Source organism: Corvus brachyrhynchos, unplaced genomic scaffold, assembly GCF_000691975.1.
Source record: "Corvus brachyrhynchos isolate BGI_N302 unplaced genomic scaffold, ASM69197v1 scaffold434, whole genome shotgun sequence".
NCBI lineage: Eukaryota > Metazoa > Chordata > Aves > Passeriformes > Corvidae > Corvus > Corvus brachyrhynchos.
The window spans coordinates 831,345-853,540 of NW_008238372.1; the positions used below are offsets into that span (position 1 = coordinate 831,345).

Genomic DNA, 22,196 nt, shown 5'->3' on the forward strand with positions numbered 1-22,196 from the left:
GTTCATCACTGCTGTGCACCCTCTAGGAAATGCTGGCAGAGATAAACCTCTGACCAGCTGAAATTCCTGAAATGAAACCATGTCACCCTGTGAAGAGCAGCTCTGGGTGATCTAACTGTAAAATACAAGTTGCCCTGATGGACCTTTACACAGGATACTTTTCCTGGTAGAAGAAAAATACATGTACCATGAAAACAGACAGCACAAGATGTCTTCCCTTTTTATTTTCTTCCTTCTGAGAAAAACTTGCCCCGGTATTCCCGTAAATCCTTTGTCATTCATGTCACCAGTCCAAGTGCCAAGTGAGTACAGAGCTTTATTAAACTGTAACACGTTCTGCTCGTTGGGAACACCCACTGCAACCCCAAAAAAAGAGCTTTCACAGGACAGTTGCAGTAGAAACGACAGCAAACTTTCTGATTTAAGCTGACAGCTGTTCTTTAATCAGCTTTTCACTCTAAGAACTGCATCGTGTCAGCCAGATAGGCCCATGCCAAATTCCAGTCCCCTTGCACCTGGAATTTCATGATTTCCTCAACATGTCAGAAATCATTGCTGGAAATGAACTGTCAAGGGATAAACATGACAGATTCACCAAGGCAGTCCCTTCCCCATCTACTGCTGGCACAAGTCACACCTGATAACTTTTTTTTGGAGTCTTTATCCAGTGACAAACTCTGAGAACACCACAGCATCTTTTAACTCGCTAACTCCAACTCCCATCTTAACTCTACAGAATAAATCCAGCTTGATAAACATAAATAATCACCTTTATGTGGTGGGCAATTATTTTTCTGATAACATTAGTGCATAACTGAATTGTCAAAGGAATAAAATACATATTCAGAAGACCTGAATGCTGCAAATGCAGTGTTCCAAAAGCAGCTGAAGTTTGCACTTTTATCTTTTTTGAAGAGCGATACAAGAAGATGCCTCTATTTCCTCTCACTTATATGTATTTATTTATCTATATATTTACTCAACTTGTCCCTGTAATTAAAATCTCTATTAATTAAAGACATGTTCTGGCCATAATTTGTTTAGGAGTGAGGCTACAAAAGGAGCCCTAATGAAATTGTCAGACAACCACTACAACAATTTCCCATTGTGGAAAGGAGGCGTCACTTCTGAGCAATGGTAACTCGAGAGGATCTCGCCGGGCTCCAGCTGATGCCAAGCCTGCTCTCATTTTCCCAGTCTCACTTCCATAAATTAGCTGCAGGGCCCATGGACAGTCAGGGAATCTTGATGGGGTTTTTATGCTTGGAAACCCTCCACTTTTGTCAGATCTTTAGCAGTGAGGTCAGAGCGGGCGCAGCGGTGCCAAATGGCCGCGGATCCGCAGCGTTTGTCACAAGTCCGGGATTCCTGCTCTCCAAACCCCCATCTGCTCCAGGCAGCCCTGGCTCCAAAGGCTTTATCAGGAGTGCTGAAACAAAATCCCCACCCAGCCACTTTTACTATGGCCTTCACACCAAGGCAGAATGTGACGCCTCCATTTGGATCAATCTGCCACCACAGGTTTGACTTTAAATTCAGATTCCGATTATAAACTCCAAGATAAAACTGAAACTAAGAAAACTCAGCCTCACCACTCTGCTGGGTAACCTGTACTCAAGAAATGCTCAGCCCTGGTGCTGCTCTCTGTCATCTCAAGAGTGAGAAGCCAGCAGCAGCCCAAGATCAGAAATGTTTTAAATATATATTACATAAGCCATTCTGGGGGGATAATGACATTTTCCATTCTCTCCAGTACAGAAGGAACACGCCTGGTGAAGAAAGTGGTTGTGAAGTATCATGCACACTGACTCGAAGCCAGCCTTGAAACATGAGAGAATCCAATTCCATGAGTGGCACTTTGGTCAGATGCCAGCACATCATAATTTCGTATCAGAGTCAGCTCCACAGAAAGATTAAATGCTACTCGGTACAAAAGGCATTAACTTTTAGTTCTCACAGCAGTATAAAGACCCTTTTTATGGAGATTGCTACAAACAACATATTTTCTTTCACTCCTCAAAGCTTCCTACATTTTCTAAATGATCCTCAAAAACATTTATTGAATCAATACATGGCCCAAAAGTTGTTTACAAACCAGAATGCAAAGTAAGAATGCTGTTCATTATTGTGTGCCTACAAATGTGCTGTATGCTTGTTTAACAGGAACAGCATGTTTGCTGCCATCCTGCAAGAAGGAAAACAAAATTTGAAGTACAGAAGTGTAAAATAAAGGGAATGTTTGCCAGATTTCCCTTTCCCTCTCCCCTAAATACATGGGAAATACTCCCTGAAGATAAACAGCAAAAAAGGGAAAGGTATCTTTAACCACCACCTGGAATTACTTGGCTCCACATTTGGAGTTCCCTTCATCTCCCATCAAGATTTCTTAATTGGAAATGTTTTGCTGTATCCTGACACTACATGCCATCAAATCCTGTGGAATTTCAAAGGCTGTTTTAAAACCGAGGAAATATTATACAGGGCAGTGGCTGCAAACATGCAAAGATATTTTAATGCAAATCTATGTACACACACACTCTGCATAAAATGCTTTCCATCCCTTCCTTGGTTTTCCCCTCGAAATCCAGCTCAGAAGTGTCCCCTGGTGGCAAACACCTTCCCCTCACCACAGGAGCTGTAGGAAAAGCCTCAACTGCATCCAGTTTGGGGAGCAACAGAGTGATTTTAGTATCATGCCAACACTAACGCGGTTTAGCTGGGCAGGGACGCTGGTCAGTACTGGAGTCACTGGTGAATGCACTGGAAATACCTGCAGCATGCCAGCCTTTCCCCAAAAAACAGCTCCAGGGAGAAGGCTGGAGAAAGTTTTGAGAGTGAACAAATTAGGAGATAATCCAGCCTTCTAATAATTAGAGAATTCCAGAATGGTTTGGGTTGGAAGAGACCTTAAAGCCCATCCAGTGCCACCCCTGCCATGGGCAGGGACACCTCCCACTGTGCCAGGCTGCTCCAAGCCCCAATGTCCAGCCTGGCCTTGGGCACTGCCAGGGATCCAGGGGCAGCCCCAGCTGCTCTGGGCACCCTGTGCCAGGGCCTGCCCACCCTGCCAGGGAACAATTCCTGCCCAATCTCCCATCTAACCCTGCCCTCCTTCACCTTAAAGCCATATTTACAGGAGGCAGCAAAAACAAAGTTCATTTGTCAATCCAATCCTGTTTCCCACCAGGATGAACTCTCTCAATTGACCACCTGAGTTTTCACCTCACAAACCAGTAAAAAGCCTTTTAGAGTTTCACAGCCATGTTACACTATAAGGTTGGTTAAAAAAAATTGCCTCTGAACAAAGAGCCAGGAAAATTTTTCTAAGAATGTCTCCTGTGCCCGTGTCTCATGGTTTAACTGCAACAGCCCCACCATCTTCTTCCCCATGCCTTTGATCTACAGTCACTGTTGCTATTCCTGATGTCACGGAATCATCAAGACTTGGAAGAGCCCTCCAGGATCACCCAGTGCCACCCCAGCAGCACCAGCAGCACCCCAAAGCCTGTCCCCAAGGGCCACATCCAGACTCCTCCTGAGCACTCCCAGAGACAGTGACTCCAGCACTCCCTGGGCAGCTCATCCCAAGGCCTCACCACTCTGGCAGGGAAAAATTGTTTCCAATCTCCAACCTGAGCCTCCCCTGGTGCCATTTGAGGCCATTTCCTCTCCTCCTTTCCCTGCCCTCTCCTGGCAGGGAGTTGTGGGGAGCAGTGAGGTCCCCCCTGAGCCTCCTCTGCTCCAGGCTACCTGTGAAAAGCATCCGAACCCAAAAATTTACTAATTTAACTCACAAACCAACAATTCTATGAGGAAACTACACTAATAAAGGTGTGCAGAGTAATAGAAAACTGTGAAGAAAAAGAAATATGTGCTAAAATACACAGAATTTATTCTACCATGGGACCGTGGGACAAGTGTTACAAATGTTCCCTGGGGTACAAGAGGAAATATCACTGAGATACAAAAACCAGACCAAAGCAGCTCTGAACTGTTGAGTTTGGGCACAATCCCTACGTAATTTCATTATCCTGAGTGCCAATAAAGCAACAAGAGGAAACAAATGAAGCACAGACTGTCAAAAACCATATTCTTGGAGAACAATTCCCTTCAGAACCACACACTCCAACACCAGCAAACAGCAGGACTCATTATCAGAATCCAGACACTGACACTTCCCACGAAGGACAACACTGAAACCAGTTTGCTTTCTGGTTTCTGTATCCCTTCTGGGTTTGGAAGTTCTTGTTATAAAGCAACAAAAGTGAATCTGAGGAGGGGAGAGGGAAGAACACAAACCAAGCAAATGCAAACCCATCCTCCCCGCCCACACAGGCAACTCAAAGCCTTGCAACCCAAGTGAATTTATTATGGAAAAGAGCCCTAAATCCACAGAGTTCAATTACAGATATTTTTAGTTGACAGCACTGTTATCAGTCCTTGGGTAAAGTATCACACATTCATCAAATCCATTCCCCAAAACCAGTAAGGTGCTTCAGCAAAGACACATTTTTACTGGTACAGATGCATTCACACTGCTTTATCTCATCTTTTTTTCTTTCAAGCAACTTTGCCTTGAAAGATATTTTCATTTCTAGCCAAGAGACAAACTGGGAAAAGCTTTCAAGTACAAAGGTTTTTTCTTACTTCCAATAATACATGTAATACATTAAAAAAGTAAAAAACATTAGACACAAATGATTCATCAGTGATTAATTCAGGTCTCTCACATAGTCTGTTCATTCAACATTTTCCTCAGCTCTTCTGTTACTTCTGAGCCAGAGAAAAGAGCAAATTTCCTTTCTGGAATAATTAATTCCAAAGAGCTCTTGTTTTTTGTTCGACTGCCTGTAAGGCAGGGATGAATCTCATGCTCTGAGGATAAGAGAAAACAAGCAAATCTCCTATTTTGTAGATTATACATTTTTGGTTCACTTGTAAACCAAAAACTTGGACAGCAACAACAACTTTGGAGTTTCAGTGTAACTACCCCTGATCTTAGCACTGGAAATTTTAAAAAAACCCTCAAGTTTCCCTGAAGTTGAATTTCAAGCCCTACAACCGCCATGAATATGCATGGCAACATTTCAGAAACAATTGTCTCAAAATGTACCCTGAAATCAGGGTTCATTATAGTGTTAGCTGAGAGTTCAAATTTCCCACCCTCAAAGGAAGATTTATTCAGGATAAAGTAATTCCATATTTTCTTGGCTGACATAATGGACCTGGAATTTAAAAGCAGACGATGCCACCCCAGAATCAAGACATGGAAATCTGCTCTGACTGAGCTGCTTCTGCTCCAGCTACTGAGTTACCCAAATACACAAAGAATTTTGAGCCTGAGGAGTTTCTACTCAAGTTTTAAGATGAGCAAATGTGTGGGTGTAACAATTCCTAATGGGAATAATCACCACTGGGACAAATCTCATTCTTCAAGGAGTAAATCCTTGGTTTGAAACTTAGGAGATGTTAGGCTGAAACTCCCGGCAATAAAACACAATCCTGGCATTTACGTCTGAAAAATTATCCTTGGAGGTGGCTGAAAGAGCAAATATTTGAGAGTTTAGGGGCAAAGCTGCAGAAAAAATCAGATCTCTGTGCCTGGAGCTGCCACTGAACATGTGGGTGCCAGACGACAGGATCAGAGGTTTGGCCACTGGAGTCCCCCCTCCCCACAGGGACACGGAATTTCCCTCACAATCTGCTCAACTGCTCTGCAGCCCAGCAAGGCAAGAAGAAAAGACAAAGGTGCTGTGTTTTGGTATCAATACTGGCCTCTAAAATTACACTTAGCATCAAGTTGTGTAGATTTAATTAAACTTTCAACCAGCATTTCAATTGTTCTTCATTCAAACACTGCCTTTGCTGCTGTTGTAGCAAAATTCCCCCTTAAACCTCCTAAAGATGGACATGGCCATCCATTATTCAGATAGCAGAGCTTTTATTTGAATTTAAAATACAGTAATTCCAGTTCTGCTCATGTTTTGTTGGCTTTTTTTAACCCATGCAGCAAGACTGTGGTTTTTAAGGTCTGTGATAACCACATGAACTGGAAATTAAAACTCCAAAATGGGAATCCTAAGGAGGAAAAGAGAAGAATTTCCAAACCATCCCTCAGAAACAGCTTAAAATTCCACTGCAAAAGCACCAACCAAGACCCACAGAGGGAGAGGAAGATCTGAAATTCTTAATAATCAGATTAATATAAATCAGCAGCATAGGTTTGATGGGATTATTAACAGCACCTCAACAATGATGCAGAAAAACACAGATTGTCCAGGAATTTAAGCAAAGGAAAAATCAGGAGGAGATATTTGTTTGTAGAATAAAGCTGAGAATTTTATTTGATGCCCACAAGGTAGCAGAAAACAAGTCTGGTGAAAGTTCTGAAGTGATAAAAGGTGCAAGAGACACCAAGGGAATCCCAGGGAATGAGGGACAGCTCTGCTGTAAATTGAAGAACAAACTCACCAAAGCAGCACTTAAAATGGAAAGAATTTTAAAATGACCAAAACACCCCCTCAGCTTTATCTTTTCTTAATGGAGTAGGAAATGCAGAGCAAACCTGATTATTATTTTTTCCTCATAAGCAAAAGGAGCTTGGGGTTCCTAAAATGAATTCGGAAAATCTGAGCAGGTGAGGGGTACCAGCAGTTTTTAAACACAATGGAAACTCCAGTTTGGGGGTGAGGAATCATTCCTGAGCTGCCAAGTCTTAGGAACAACAAAGTATTCATCATTATTCTGGGATCTGTTAACAGGACCTTGAGCTTCTTTTATCATTAATTGACTCATTATGGCATTTTTATTATAGGGAAGGCTAAGAAAATCATCCCAAAATCCCTTGTTGTCAATAAAATCAAGGATTTCCTCAAATAATTCACATTTTTGGTATCTCCTGGCTGTCTGGGAAAGCAAGGAGACCTATGGACAACATGATGGATGGAGAAAAACAAATAATTTGTGAGAAAGCTAAATTATTACACATTCATTATTTATTTCAATGTTTATTTTTTATTTTTAATTTTCAATTTTAATTTTTATTCTTCATTTGGAACTGTAGTTGTTACGCACAAGTTGCAACTTCCTACACAAGATTCTGCAATTATATCATGGCTAGAGAAAAAGGCATTGAAACAATGACTATACCCAGCAAAACACCATTAGAATATGTAAATAAAACAATTAAAATCACATTAAACCACATTAAAAACTGATTAACTGTATGAATAAAACAATTTATTAATAGAATTTATGAGTAAAAATTTAAAAACTAATTGCGGTATAAACTTTAACTAAAGGAAATATAATTAAAATATCTTTACTTGAAGGTCTGCAACCCTGGGATATGCCACTAGATGGCAAGTTTGGATAGAAATTAGCTGAATTTTAATTCATGGCACGTTTGAAAAGTCCAAGGGCATTGGATAGAAACAACCATGAAAAAACAGAGTGAAAGAGGGGAACAAAAACAGGAAGAGTTCAATAAACAAGTTTTGTATCTGGAGCACATTTAATATTAGTGAAAAATGTTAAATGGCTTTTACTTTTGTTTCCAGGCTGCCACACAAATAGAGACTCAATTCAAACACAATTTTGAAGTCATTTTTAAAGGAAAACAAGTTAAAATCACTGCTTTAAATATTCCTCACAATTCTTCAGAGCAGTGTCTCAAAGGGAGGGATCCAGCATTGAGAGCTGACAACTGAATTACGAATATTCCCAGGAAATACAACAACATCCTCAGGAATCAAAGTTTTCCCTGTGCAATCCTACCCCCCTCCCTACTCACTCTGCTCTGCTCCTCACCATTTCCATTTGCTCTTTTGTTGCCAGCCTGTGCAGAATTCTTTACCTTGATTTCAAAGAAAAAGAAATCCTGTTTTTTAAAGCAGTTCTTTCTGCAGCTCGCTGCAGCCTTCAAAATGAACAGCATCAAAAAGTTCTTAACAGAAATACAGCAAACAGAAATGCAGCAATATAGAGAAATACAGTGAAATTAACCCTGCACAATTCCCCCCCAGTGAAATTCAGAACTCCTCCTAGCAGGGAACAAAACAGTGATGGATGAAAAATTAACACTTTTTGCTTACCTGGAGTATCTGCTGAGAACTCTCCAAACAAAAACACACACAAGAAGCAAGGTGGGTTTAAGAGAACACTGAATTTCCCTGGCAGGGTAAACCCCAGGAGGCTTACCTCATCTGGAGAGAGCAGGAAAATGGGTGCTAACGCAGGAATTTCACTCAGTTCACATCTCAGCCCAAGGGATGTCAGGATCTCCTTGAGAACTTCGTATCTCTTGGAATTGCTCATCTTGAGCAAATTAAAATCCTCTTCAGTTTGCACATCCATGGAATTGCTGTCCAGTTCCAAGTGGGCCTAGCAGGATATTAAAGAAAAAAAAAATCAGTTTCCAATTCAGGAATCACAGCTGACAATACAGCACAATTTCCTCTGAAACCTACCCAAACTTTCCCTTCTTAATGAGCTTCCCCTGGAGGAGTTGACCAAACTTGCATTTGCCAACTTAAATTTAACCTTCTGCTTTTCAGGTCTGCCAGAACCAACAGTGAAGTTGGGCAAATTCTGCCTTGAACAAGAATTCCATTAAAATTAAAATTCCATTAAAACTGAAATTCCATTAAAACTGAAACTCCATTAAAATTGAAAGGGCTTTATTAGAAGCTGTACAAGATATGGAGAACTCAGGCAAGTCACATGAATTAAGAGGAAATCAGCAGAGATAACGAAATGCTTCTGTCTAAAAAAATTATTTTCTCACCTGGTAAAAATCACTCCTCAAGGCTGAGGCAGATGCTTAAAAGTTGAAATTAAATGCAAGAGAAAAAAAAAATCCTTCACACACCTCCTTTTTGGCTCGTTTTTGTCTGGTTTTTCTTTCGTGTTACAAGATATTTCAAAGCCCTTGGACTCTCTGCAGATTCATTTAATGTTATTAAATAAAGCTCTTATTTTTGTTCATTTCTTCCATTTTGCAAAATTTCATGATACTCTTTGTGTTTTATATTTTTTTTATTGAAATTCAGGGATATGAATGAATGTGGCTGCCTCATCCCTGGCAGTGTCCAAGGCCAGGTTGGAGCACCCTGGGATAGTGGAAGGTGTCCCTGCCCATGGCAGGGGGTGGAATGAGATGATTTTAAGGTCCTTTCCAACCCAAACCATTCCATGATTGTAAAAAACACATTAAAAATGAAGCAGGACACACCCACCCACCAGGAGAGCACAGAAAAAAGGGGAACAAATCTGCCAGAATATTTAATGGCTGACATCACTGCCTGTCCCCTGAAAACAAAAAGGGCTTTTCAAATCCAGACTGGAAGTCATTTAGAATTAGAAAATGTCACACTAATCCTTTTAATCTGATTTTTGAAGCTGTGTTCTAATGCCTTTTCTTTTTTTTCTGGGGGAAACCTGTGGAGCATTAAGTTCTACAGGATCAATTTAAAGGGTGCAGCAAAGCACAACTTGCAGGAACAGTGTCTAATCAATTTTCTAGCAGCAGCAGCCAGCACAGGGGAGCCAGAGCTGCCTACAAAAAAAGCCATAAGCATCCTACTGTGTCTAACAGAGTTTCCAAAAATCCAGCAGATTTAAGATGGTAAGAGACAAATCACTTCTAAGACACCCCTGAATATTTGTGAGCTCTGTAACTGCTACAAGAGTGGTGATACCTGATCCCTGAGCAGTTCAATGTCAGTGCTCTGGGCTCCTGAGAAAGTTCTCTACCTGAAATATTGGTAAAAATAGAACCTTTCATAAAGTTTGTTCATCTGGCTGTTAATTTCCTTAACTTCATCTACTTAACCACTGGGAAACGAATCTTGCTCTGCTTTTCTCAATGTGTTTGGCAGATTTATTTTCTAAATAAGAAGTATTAGAAACAGCCTAAACTTCCAGTGCAAAAGGCACCAACCTTTTATAAAGTACCTCCTATCAGCCTTTCCATCACTTAAAACTTTAGCTGGGAATATTTAAATAACTTAAATAATTATCAGTGACCAATACTGATCTTTCCATGGAAGCTTCCTCACCCATTATCCAGAAAGTAAAACTAAGAAAAAAATGTTATCAACACTTTAATTGATCTGCTGTTTAATTTTTTGAGGGGGTTGCTTGGCTGTTTTGGTGGTTTTTTACCAGAGATCACAACACTGTAACACTGGAGAGGCACCTATTTCCTGGGATATTTTTTTTAAGTGCAATGAATGATTTTGGCTCATCCTAGACTCCCCCAATTCCATCCCCCAGGTGCTCTGAGCTATTTGGTAGGTGCAGAATGTTAAACATTTAAAACTTTAAAGCCTGGATATGGACTCAGGAAACAAAAAATCAAGTTCCCAGCAAGGTTTATTTTACACTTCTTGCTTGGCCACAATTCATATTTTTGTAAGGATTTTGTGGGATGTATTTCCCACCTCCCAAAATCTGCTCAAGCTGTATCCCTGCACAGCTTCCAGCAGGCAGAAAGGGAAAGCTCTGCTCTGGAAGATGACGGAATCCCAGAGGGGTTGGGGTTGGAAGGGATCTCTGGAGATGATCCAGTCCAACCCCCTGCCCAGGCAGGGTCACCTGGAGCAGGTGACACAGGAGCACATCCAGGTGGGCTTGGGATGCCTCCAGACAGGGAGAATCCATCACCTCCCTGGGCAGCTGTTCCAGGGCTCTGTCACCTCCATGGAAAGAAATTCCTCCTCATGGTGAGGGGGAACTTCTTGTGTTCAGTTTATGGCCACTGCTCCTTGTGCTGTCACTGGGCACCACTGGGAAGTCTGGCACCATCCTCTGGCACCTCTTGGAGATACTTCCATGGATTGATGAGTAAAATTCCTGCTCCCTACACAAACCTGTTCTTTGTTTTACCCCTCTCTGTGATCTTGCCGGATCCACACCTGCCTGGCTCTGTGGTGACAACAAGGAAATGGAACAGCAGTGACATTCCCATTCTCTAAGAGCAAGTGAAACCATCGTGCATTTGGACTCCTTGTACATCCAGGACATCCATTTACACCTCAGGGGGTGGGCAGGCCCTGGCACAGGGTGCCCAGAGCAGCTGGGGCTGCCCCTGGATCCCTGGCAGTGCCCAAGGCCAGGTTGGACACTGGGGCTTGGAGCAGCCTGGGACAGTGGAAGGTGTCAGGGTTGGGATGGGATGAGTTTTGAGGTCTCTCCCAACCCAAACCATCCCATGATTCCACACCTCTCCTTGACAGGAATCCCCAAGAACATGCCATGGGGACAAGGGAACATTTTCAGGATTGCACAGCATGCAGCAAGGAGGAAATGAATTCTTCCCTGCTCACAGTACCTGGGAAAGGACGGCTTCTCCTCCACTGCTCCCGTAAGTCAGATGCACAATAACTGTGTCTTTATCAGCATTGTTTAACCGACTCAATGTCTTCACTCTGCTGGCATCTTCCTTCATCCCTTGCTCAAAAACACAGCCACTGACCAGCAGGTTCAACTTCACCTCAGGGCTGTCCTTTTTAGAGACCACCAGCTCATGCACAGCCTTCCTCAGTTTGTTTTTGCGCTTTATCTGCACGCCCCCAAAGGTGAAGGACGAAGAAAACCCAAGAATCTTCCCCCCTTTAGACAAAAATTTCATAAATTGCTTGTGGCTCCCCTCAGGAATGGGCTCCTCTGTGGCAATGACCAGCAGCAGGGAGTTCTCAATCCAGGGATCTTTGAGCACTTGGTCCTGCTGCAGCTGGTAGATGGTGTAGCTCTCAGCATCGATGCATTCCCTGAGGACTGATTTCACCTGCTCAAACCTCTCTTTGGCAGTCTCAGAGCCCAGGTAGATCAATATATTAGGGGGTTTTCCAGCAAGGTTTACCCTCTTTATTCCTTTTTCCAGACATTCATCCTCCTTCTCCTCCAGTTTGCTGCTGCAATCATCAGGAAGCTCTGGAATGTTTTCTGCAGAGGCGAATTTCACGGATTCGATGGTGCTGTTTTCAAGCTGCAGACACTCGTGGCAGCTGGAAAGGTGCAAGTGGTGATGTTCCCCAGCTCCTGGCTCCTTGTCACACGGGCTGGTGACTTCATCCTCATGCTCCCTTCCTTCCTCCAGCTTGGATTTCTCCTCCTCACCTCGTCCTAATCCTGATTTCCCAGCAGGAGTTACTGCATCCATGTCTGCACTTTGCTCTTTCACGGATGGTGCCTCCTGGGCCAACTCCTTCAGAGCAGATTCCTGTAAATAGACAGCTGGAAAAGGTAAAGGATACAAAAAAAGGGGTTAGAACAATGATATCGAAAGAGTTATGATAAACAGCACTAACACAGAAGAATTTCATTTCATTTCAGTACAAATACTCTGTAACAGCAAGAATTTCACTTATTTGACACAACAAATCCAATTTCCCCCCCAGAACAACATGAATTTGTGCTCATAACACAAATCTAAAGACAAAACAAAGCAACCTCTGGAAAAATGCTGCTCTTTTAAAGAGGGCAGGGTTTAAAATCACTTGCTGCTGTTTTGAAATGAACTATTTTGAAATAAGCTAATAAAGTGATGGTATTGGGTAAGATACAGATATTGAACCATGTCTCTTGCACTGCTGAAGGTTGCAGACGAAGGTTTGGCACAAGAAAAGGGAGTCAAAAGATATTTGAACTGATTTCAGTCTGCAGAAAGGGAGAGAGACACACCCACAGCAAGGTTTGGGAGCTAAGAATCCAAGGGAAAACAAGAAAAGATGAAGAACTGTTACAAATTCCCCTTTTTCCCTGAAAATGATAGAAATGCGAAGATAATTTGTAGCAAATCCAACTGAGAAGAGCAAAGATGATTATTGACAGCATGACGTGCAGAGCAAACTAAGAGGAGAGCAAAAACACACTTCACAAGGCAGGGTTTCTTCAGCTGCTGAGCCATGAAAATACTTCAAATCAAAGTCTGAAAAATTTTACTGAATCCTTCTCCACTCACACAAAACCAAATAAATTTATTAGGCTTTTAACTCAGTGAGAAAATTGATTAACAACATTTTGTTACAACACATCAGGTCCAAGTTCAATCCCCTTCCTTATGAAACTACATCCCCTTTGGAGCAGAAACTTGAAAAAGCATTTTTTTTTTATATCCCAAGAGAATTTCACAGCTTCCAACCTATGTTATTCCATCTAGAGCCTCCCCCAGCCTGTCCTGGAGCAGCTTCCACACAGCACTGGAAGCAAAAGGAGGCAGAAAACATTTTAAAAAGGGAGTGACTGAGGCACTCTCAGCTTCTACCCTTCCTTGGGGGAATATTTGTGCAGAACAGCACCAAGAGACAGAAGTTCCCATCAGATTCCTTTGGGAGAATATTCCAACCCTCTTGCACTCCAGCTACACGTTGTCGATTTTGTCACTCCTTAATTTCTGCCAGTGCACTCTGATCTACACTAAAAAACCCCAGCAAATAAAACCCTCACAAAACCCCAAAAAAACCCACCCCCAAATTGTTCTCAATCCATGCTCATCTTTGAATACAATTTCATTTCAAATATGGGAAAAACGGGAACATTTGCCTAAAAACTTCATGGTTTTTCTTGGTTGGTTTGGGTTTTTTTTAATAGATTTGTTAATCTAACAGTCAAGACTTGGAGAAAATATTTTCTAACTTCTGGTTTGGAGCACCCTGGGATAGTGGAAGGTGTCCCTGGGGTAGGAATGGATGATTTTTAAGGTTCCTTCCAACCCAAACCATTCCATGTTCCTATAAAATTAAAGCAGAGCTACAGAGGGATCAACTGCCTGGAATCCCAACAGGAAGGAAACTCTGTCAAAATAAATGCCAATTTTTCAGGTAGGTATAAAGACTACATGCAAAGTCCTGAAAGAGCCATAAACCAAACATGTTGTGCTGTTAAAAATGATCAGGAGGATACTTACAAACAATCCTGTGTGGCACCATCCCGTTATCCATCTGCAGCCTGTCTTCCAGGAAGGCTATTCCAAGGCTACTGAAATTATCTACACTTGCTTCAGCAATTAACTTAAAAGGTTCACCAGGTTTATAGGCCAAGGGTGAACAAAAGTCTGACCACTTCACAATCTAGAACAGAGCATATGGATGGCTTTCAGTTGGAAAAGGTTATGGAAAAAGACCCAAATATCAACAGTATTGTGATTTTGCAAGAGGGATTGCAGGAGAATTGGATACAACCCAAAGAATTTACTGAGGAAGGGTTGCTTTAGGCAGCAAAGATTGAGCCCTGATGGAAGAGAACAACGTCCACACCAAGTGTTGGGAGCAAACTGGGAGTACAAAGGAACCATTCCCAAAGATCAAGGCTCTGAAAGTTTCAAGCAACAAAATGGCAGCAGAGCATTGGCACATTCTGGAAGAAAAAAATCTATTTGGATTTATTTCCTTCAGCACAAATTCCAAGCAAGAACGCTGATAAAAAGAACAAAAGTAAACTACAGGGGTTTAACAATAATTATCAGAAGCATTAACTAAACCCCGAGGGTTCAAGCTGCTTATCTGCATCAAAAATTCCTTTCTCCAGGAAAGAAACATTGCACAAGTAGGAGACACAATTGGATATACAAACCTGTTGTTCTCCCATGAAGGAATTATTTAGGGACAACGAAACAGCACCTGCCTTCATGGCCTAAAAAAAAATCAGCCCTTGCCATGGAATATGTTCCAAAAGCTGGGAGACAAAGTGCAATTCCCACAGAACAGCTGCAGCACTTTATCACCACACACCAGATGTAAAACACTGATTAAAGACCTCAAAGGAGAAACTCACAGGGAGTGCACACACTGAGGGTGAGCTGTCAGTTATCCCACTTGTTCATAATTAGACTATCAGCTAAATTTACCTTTTTATTCACTGCAATTAAATGGTTTATACAACATCCAAAAGAATTCATCTTTTGATTCAGTGGTATTTCCCAAGGGAACAAGAAGAAAGAACAACCAACCCTAATGGTTCTGTCTCCTTCCTAAGCCACTCTCAAAGGCAGTTTGTGATTAGCACAACCCGAATGAGACCATTCAGTCACAGAATCCCAGAAGGGTTTGGGTTGAAAGGGACCTTAAAGCTCATCCCATTCCATGGGATGCCATGGGCAGGGACACCTCCCACTGTGCCAGGCTGCTCCAAGCCCCAATGTCCAGCCTGGCCTTGGGCACTGCCAGGGATCCAGGGGCAGCCCCAGCCGCTCTCGCACCCCCCTGCACAGGGCCCAATGTCCAGCCTGGCCTTGGGCACTGCCAGGGATCCAGGGGCAGCCCCAGCTGCTCTGGGCACCCTGTGCCAGGGCCTGCCCACCCTGCCAGGGAACAATTCCTGCCCAATCTCCCATCCAGCCCTGCCCTCTGGCACTGGGAAGCCATTCCCTGGCTCCTGGCCCTCCATGCCTTGGGAATTGTCTCTCTCCAGCTTTCCTGCAGCTCCTTCAGGCCCTGCAAGGCCACACTGAGCTCAGCCCAAAGCTTCTCCTCTCCAGGCTGAACAATCCCAGCTCTCGCAGCCTTTCCTCCCAGCAGAGCTGCTCCATCCCTCTGCTCATCCTGGTGCCTCCTCTGGCCTCTCTCCAGCAGCTCCACGTCCTCCCTGTGCTGGTGCCAGGGCTGGGGCAGCTCTGCAGGTGGGCTCTCAATCCAGATTTATATTTCTGGCCTTTGGATATCTAACAAGAAATCCATCTGGATATCTTCTGATCCATGACTGACGCTGACCCTTGGTGGAAAATTCCCTTTCCAAAAGGAAAAGGGGAGCAGTGTGTGGGTTTTTAGCATGAGATCAACTGCATGGTTTAACTTCAGGGTTAAACTCCAGCTCTGTGACACCAGAGCACGTCACAGGTTTGAGCCAGAGCCCACAGTTGGTGAGAACCAGCCCAAAAATTCATGACAGATTTGCCACTGGGGTCCTGAACCCCTGGGAATAACAACCAGTCACTCCAGCAGCGAGTTCCTGCCTCCAGCACCTTCTCAATGCTCATCCCCAGGACTGGACCACACAGAAACGCCAGCCCTGAATTATGGGATTTATTTCAGGGCACACCAGTAGTGACCAGTTCTAAAGCAGAACAAAATCTCCTGCTGGGAAAGCAGCTACAGCTGACCATGATCCATCTGAATCCCTGGAGATGGGATCAGTGAGACTTCACTCTGGGGATGTCTGTGACCAAGTCCAGCCAGAACTGCCCCAAGCTCCTGAGCTTTTCTTTGTGACACCAAGTAAAATCTTCGATGGAGAATGTAGTTATTGCTGCACAGTGCAAATGAAGTGAACACACAGAAGTACCTCACAAAGTAAAGCTCTTGCCAAAACACATGACCCTGCAATCCTGCTCAGGCAACAATCCATTTGCTCCAGAGCAAAGCAAAAATCCTCAGGGAATATTTTCCAGCTTTCTTACTACGATTTGAAACCAAAATTCTGAATAAAGGACGAGAGGCCAGCTCTTAGCAAGAGATGAGCAATTATTCCTACTCCTGTTTTCTGAGTCCACCTCATTTTCACAGTCACAGATCACTGACAGTCCTACAAAAAATGGCTTTTCTGGCCAGAAATTCTCCCAGGAGCAATGTGTTCCCACAGCCCCTGGCTATGGTGACAGCCAGAGGTACCAAAATTAAGAGCACTTCACACAGAAAAACAGTAAACAAAATAATCCAGCAGTCCTTTTCCTCTTCAGTTTTGATTTGTTGCCTGGACTACCACTTTTGAACTCGTTATATCAAATTAATTATTAATGTCCACATAAGAATGCAAAATTTTCCATCCTAAAGAAAACTAAAGCAAACCCAAGAAGATTAAAAAAAATAAATAAATCCCACAAGAATAGATAATTAGAGCTTCAATGCAGATGTTTTTGTGAATCTTTCTGCTCCAAAAAATATAAAGAAAATAAAAATCTCCCATCTGAGCTGGCCCAGCACTGCCCAGGTGCACTCTGAGACAAGAAGGAGGGCACAGCTCCTTTATCTCAGAAGCAGGGCCCACCTGCATGGCTTCCATCAAAGGCAATAAAGCCATTTCCAAAGCAGCTAATGCAGCTTTGCTCCAAGGAAACACGTGCCCAGTGGGAAGCAGGACCAGAAGATTTGAGGAGAAAAGGTCCCACCAAGCTCTGGGTGCCTCCTCACACTTGGAGCTCCACGGAGCCAAGGATTTTCCCTGATGCAGCACTTCTGGACATCATTCCTGACTATCATGCTCCAAATCCGTGCTCTGTTCTGGAACTGGCAGAGGGTGGAGGCACTCAAAGTCTGATTGCAGCCCCAAATCTGGAGCTGAGCCCATTCCCAACCTGTCCTCCAGTCCCTGCCTCAGATAAATCTGTTTACCCAGCCCTCTGCTCCCCATGTTCACTGCACAGAGGATTGCTGGAGCATCTCCCAGAACAAGTGACCTGGAAAACACTGGATCCTCCTCCAGGGAAGCAGACAGGCCACGAGCACCTGTGGATGTGCCAAGAAGGAGCTTGAAACCCGATTCCAGGAAACAAGGGTGACAGATGGCCCTTCAGGGGCACTCAGGAGAGCTCCTTATCCATGGCCCCAGGGGTGATCCCAGCTTGGGGCAGAGCCTGATTCATGGAAGAGCTCTGGAATCCCAGCAGACAGCCCAGATGTTTTATTACAGCCTGCACAGACACATCCTGACATGCACATCTTCCCTTTTCTCCTCTTTCCTGGAGACAATGGGATCCATCTCTCCTCTCTCACAGCCTTCCAGTGCCTAAAGGGGGCTTAAAAAAAGAGAAGGAGAAGGATTTTCCACAAAGGCCACTGTCCCAGGCTGCTCCAAGCCCCAATGTCCAGCCTGGCCTTGGGCACTGCCAGGGATCCAGGGGCAGCCCCAGCTGCTCTGGGCACCCTGTGCCAGGGCCTGCCCACCCTGCCAGGGAACAATTCCTGCCCAATCTCCCATCCAGCCCTGCCCTCTGGCACTGGGAAGCCATTCCCTGGCTCCTGGCCCTCCAGCCCTTGTCCAGAGTTGCTCTCCTGGAGCCCCTTTAGGCACTGGAAGTGGCTCTGAGGTCTCCCCAGAGCCTTCTCTTCTTCAGGCTGAACAGATGGCCCTTCAGGGGCACTCAGGAGAGCTCCTTATCCATGGCCCCAGGGGTGATCCCAGCTTGGGGCAGAGCCTGATTCATGGAAGAGCTCTGGAATCCCAGCAGACAGCCCAGATGTTTTATTACAGCCTGCACAGACACATCCTGACATGCACATCTTCCCTTTTCTCCTCTTTCCTGGAGACAATGGGATCCATCTCTCCTCTCTCACAGCCTTCCAGTGCCTAAAGGGGGCTTAAAAAAAGAGAAGGAGAAGGATTTTCCACAAAGGCCACTGTCCCAGGCTGCTCCAAGCCCCAATGTCCAGCCTGGCCTTGGGCACTGCCAGGGATCCAGGGGCAGCCCCAGCTGCTCTGGGCACCCTGTGCCAGGGCCTGCCCACCCTGCCAGGGAACAATTCCTGCCCAATCTCCCATCCAGCCCTGCCCTCTGGCACTGGGAAGCCATTCCCTGGCTCCTGGCCCTCCAGCCCTTGTCCAGAGTTGCTCTCCTGGAGCCCCTTTAGGCACTGGAAGTGGCTCTGAGGTCTCCCCAGAGCCTTCTCTTCTTCAGGCTGAAGAATCCCAACTTCTCCCATCCTGACTCCAGAGCAGGGGGGCAATTCCCACCCACAGCCAGAGAAAAATGCTACTGGAAAGTCTCAACAAAACGTCTCTGGGTCTGTTTGAAACATAAAACAGAGCTTAATTATTATCAGGGATTTGAATGAAGCAATTCCCTTTTTATTCCCAAGAACATTACAATCCATCTGGACTCCCTTCTATGCAAGAAGCAAAGAGAGCTGCTCACCTCCTTCGAAGAATCAGGTCCTTTCTGCACGTTCTCTGTCTGAGCAGAAATGCTTTCTGTCACAAAAGCTATGTGTTCTGCTGTGAGCAGCTTCTCAGGGTAAATAAAAGGAGAAATGAGAAGCACACTCCACCTGTTTAAGTCATCAAGGAACTGCAAGAAACGGGAAAGGAAAATAAGTCTGTGTAGGAAGCAGCTGATTTAAGAATTTCTTTTTAAATTACACCCAGCTTCAATTCAAATCTGACCCTCCAGCCTTACAGGAAGGGTGATGATGTTTTCACGTTCCCCATGAGACCAAAAAAGGCATAAAGTTCTGAACCACTACAAAGGAACACTGAAAGTAAAACCAAAAGTGACAACCCACGTTTTTAAGTCAACTCAAACTGCAGCTTTCAGTTTTACAGGAAGAGTGAGTGGGACACAAAACCACTGAGCCACTGGCACTGGGACTCTTGTGGGACATTTGCCACTGGCAGCATCCCTCACTCAGCTGATCCTCCTCTCCCATTCACACTGAATATTGAATCCTCATGCATCTGCATCAAAACTCCTCATTCCTTATGAAACTCATAAAATGTAAAGAAATAACTTATTCAGAATCGATTTTTCTGCAAGTTGTTCTATCCACCACTCAGCAAACCATTGGACAAATGTTTTCTTCATTAAATTACGAAAGATTCCCTCTCTTGCCCTCACCAAGGAGCAAATTAAGCTCAAAAGCTCGAATCAGCAGACCAACAAACATGTTGGAGACACCTCACAACTTCTCAGTAATCTGTTCTCATAAAATATTCCATCAATTTTTAATTTTTATGTAGATTTTGCATTGAACCTGATTTGCCTGTCGTATTTTAAAAGTGGCAAACATTAGAAATACCTTTTTTTGCTGCTGCCATACTACAAACACACACCTTCAGTAATTCCATACAGAAACAGAAAAGAATTCCCCTCTGGCACTAAATTCCACCACTAAATGTGTTCATCACTGCACATCCCAAATGAAAGCACAGAATATTGAGGCTCTGGGGGCAGTTCACTGATCCAACCACCCTTAGTGAGCACAGAAGCTGCACAAGCAAACACTGATTTCCCCCATGGGAAAGTGAACTGAACTCAGGAAGCTTTAAAATATCTTAAACATCTGATTTGGCTAAAGATCAAACAAAAAAAAAAGGCACCTTTTACAGGTTATGATTTATGACCTGCTGGTATCTTAAGTTACTGACCATAGTTCAAGCTACTGAGACAGCAAAGGAGCTTTGCTGGCTGCCCAGAAGCCAAAAAACCAAAAAATACTAGTTAAGCTTTTATCTCTACACAGATGATGCAAAGAGCTCCCCAGTGATGCAGGGACAGAGCCCTCACACCGAGGTGCAGCACGACAGGACCTGCCCCAGGGATTCTCAAACACTGTCATCACACATTTTAAAGAGACAAAAACTTATTGAATAACAGCCCCAAGTCTATGCCAAACTTCATGCCAAGCTGCAGCTCCCCAGAGGGCTTCCCAGCTCCCAATAAACACCAATAAACCAAGCAGATTATAAAATCAGTCTGCATGAATAGCACTGCAGACAGAAAAAAAATGTGCTTGCTGTGCAAGGACTGAGGAGAAGCTGTTTCAGAAATGAGCAGCAGTGGAGCAAAGATCAGCAGAAACCAGCTGAAATCCTCTTCACAAAACAATAATCCAGGGCAACTCAGGCAGAACTCCTCTAAACACAGCTTTGTTTGGTTTTTAAGAGCTTTATTGGAATGTGAACTAAGCATTTAACTTGGCTGTGAAAGATTCTGAGATTGCCACCATCGCTCTTAAGTGTGAAATAATCTGTACATTAAATAGCAAAAAACCCTGGTTTTAAATAGAACCAACTCCATCAGCATTTCTAATCTTGTTTTCCCTCACTGCAAACGTTCTCTTTACCCACCAAACTTATGAAAAGCTTCTCTGCTTCCTAAAGAGCACTTAGCCATTGACACGCTCCATAAATCCCTTTCCAGCAATGCCTGGAACAACCGAAATAATTCCCACCAACACACACACATCAACATCAGCAAAAAGCAGAGATCGAGAAGAGCCTTACCCACACCAATTCTGGCATTTAGTGACAAATTTAGACAAATCCAACATTCATTTAAGTAATTCAGATTATTTGAGGGCTGTGCCAGGGGAGTTCTACTTCTAATCCTAAAAGTCAAGCTAGCTCACTTTCAGTTTTGCTGCCAGCACTGCCAAGTGGAACTGCTTCAGGCATAGGATTTTTCCACTGCCAGCTGCTGCCCCAATGAGTTTTTTCCCCCCCCCGGCGCCTGCCACAGCCTCCCCCCACCCCTGCTCATTTGTCCAAAACTGTGATTTTCATTTTTTGCTTCATTATCCTCACTTAAAACAACGTTTTGTATGGGGAGGAGACTGCAGCTCTCAGTAACCAAAGGCTCAGTTCACATTCCAGGACAGATCCAGCAACGTTTTAAACCCCTGACATGAATCTTGAACACACAAACACAGCATAAATTTATAGACTAAAGCCTTATATGTACTCAAAGTACATTGCTGAAATGGAAAGAGGCTTTTCCCAGGGACCTGGAGTGACAGAAGAAGGGGGAATGACCTTAAAATGCAAGTGAGCAGGTTTAGACAGATACTGGGAAGAAAATCTTCCCTGTGAACCTCTTCCCTGTGAGGGTGGGGAGGCCCTGGCACAGGGTGCCCAGAGCAGATGTGGCTGCTGAAGTGTCCGAGGCCAGGCTGGACAGGGCTCTGTGCCCATGGCAGGGGGTTGGAACTGGGTGATCTTTAAGGTCCCTTCCAAACCAAACCATTCTGTGATTCTATGAAATTCCATCAAGCTCTCCCAGCCAAGCTTTCCTATAACCACTGCTGTCCTTGCAAACCTGCACTTCATACATACACATGTACCTACACATATAAATATATACATGTAGCACATTAGAGCATCCCTCAGCCCATTTCCTAGTCCAGCACGCTCTAGCAAGCAGCGAGGAGAGGTAACCACACCCGAACTAACATCTCCTACCGAAGAAACCACCTGGATCTCCCCCCCTCCTTCCCCGTGGCTGTGACAGCGCGGGGGAATTATTTTTCCTGATCCCAAATCCCTGCACATATAAATATATACATGTAGCACATTAGAGCATCCCTCAGCCCATTTCCTAGTCCAGCACGCTCTAGCAAGCAGCGAGGAGAGGTAACCACACCCGAACTAACATCTCCTACCGAAGAAACCACCTGGATCTCCCCCCCTCCTTCCCCGTGGCTGTGACAGCGCGGGGGAATTATTTTTCCTGATCCCAAATCCCTGCCCGCCACCAACCCCCAAACACA

The 22,196-nt window shown here is 44.1% G+C and overlaps 1 protein-coding gene across 1 annotated transcript in view; it reads right to left on the minus strand.

Moving 5' to 3' along the window:
- HLCS (holocarboxylase synthetase) overlaps positions 1 to 19,140 on the minus strand; it is a 106,401-nt gene extending 87,261 nt beyond the window's left edge. The window contains exons 1-5 of the mRNA XM_008635289.2: positions 19,109 to 19,140; positions 18,848 to 19,043; positions 13,910 to 14,072; positions 11,333 to 12,237; positions 8,200 to 8,382 (exon numbers count right to left, since the gene is read on the minus strand). Of these exons, the coding sequence (XP_008633511.2) occupies positions 8,200 to 8,382; positions 11,333 to 12,237; positions 13,910 to 14,072; positions 18,848 to 19,043; positions 19,109 to 19,140 (1,479 nt within the window). The remainder of the gene's footprint in view (positions 1 to 8,199; positions 8,383 to 11,332; positions 12,238 to 13,909; positions 14,073 to 18,847; positions 19,044 to 19,108) is intronic.
- Between the last annotated feature and the right edge of the window lie 3,056 nt (positions 19,141 to 22,196).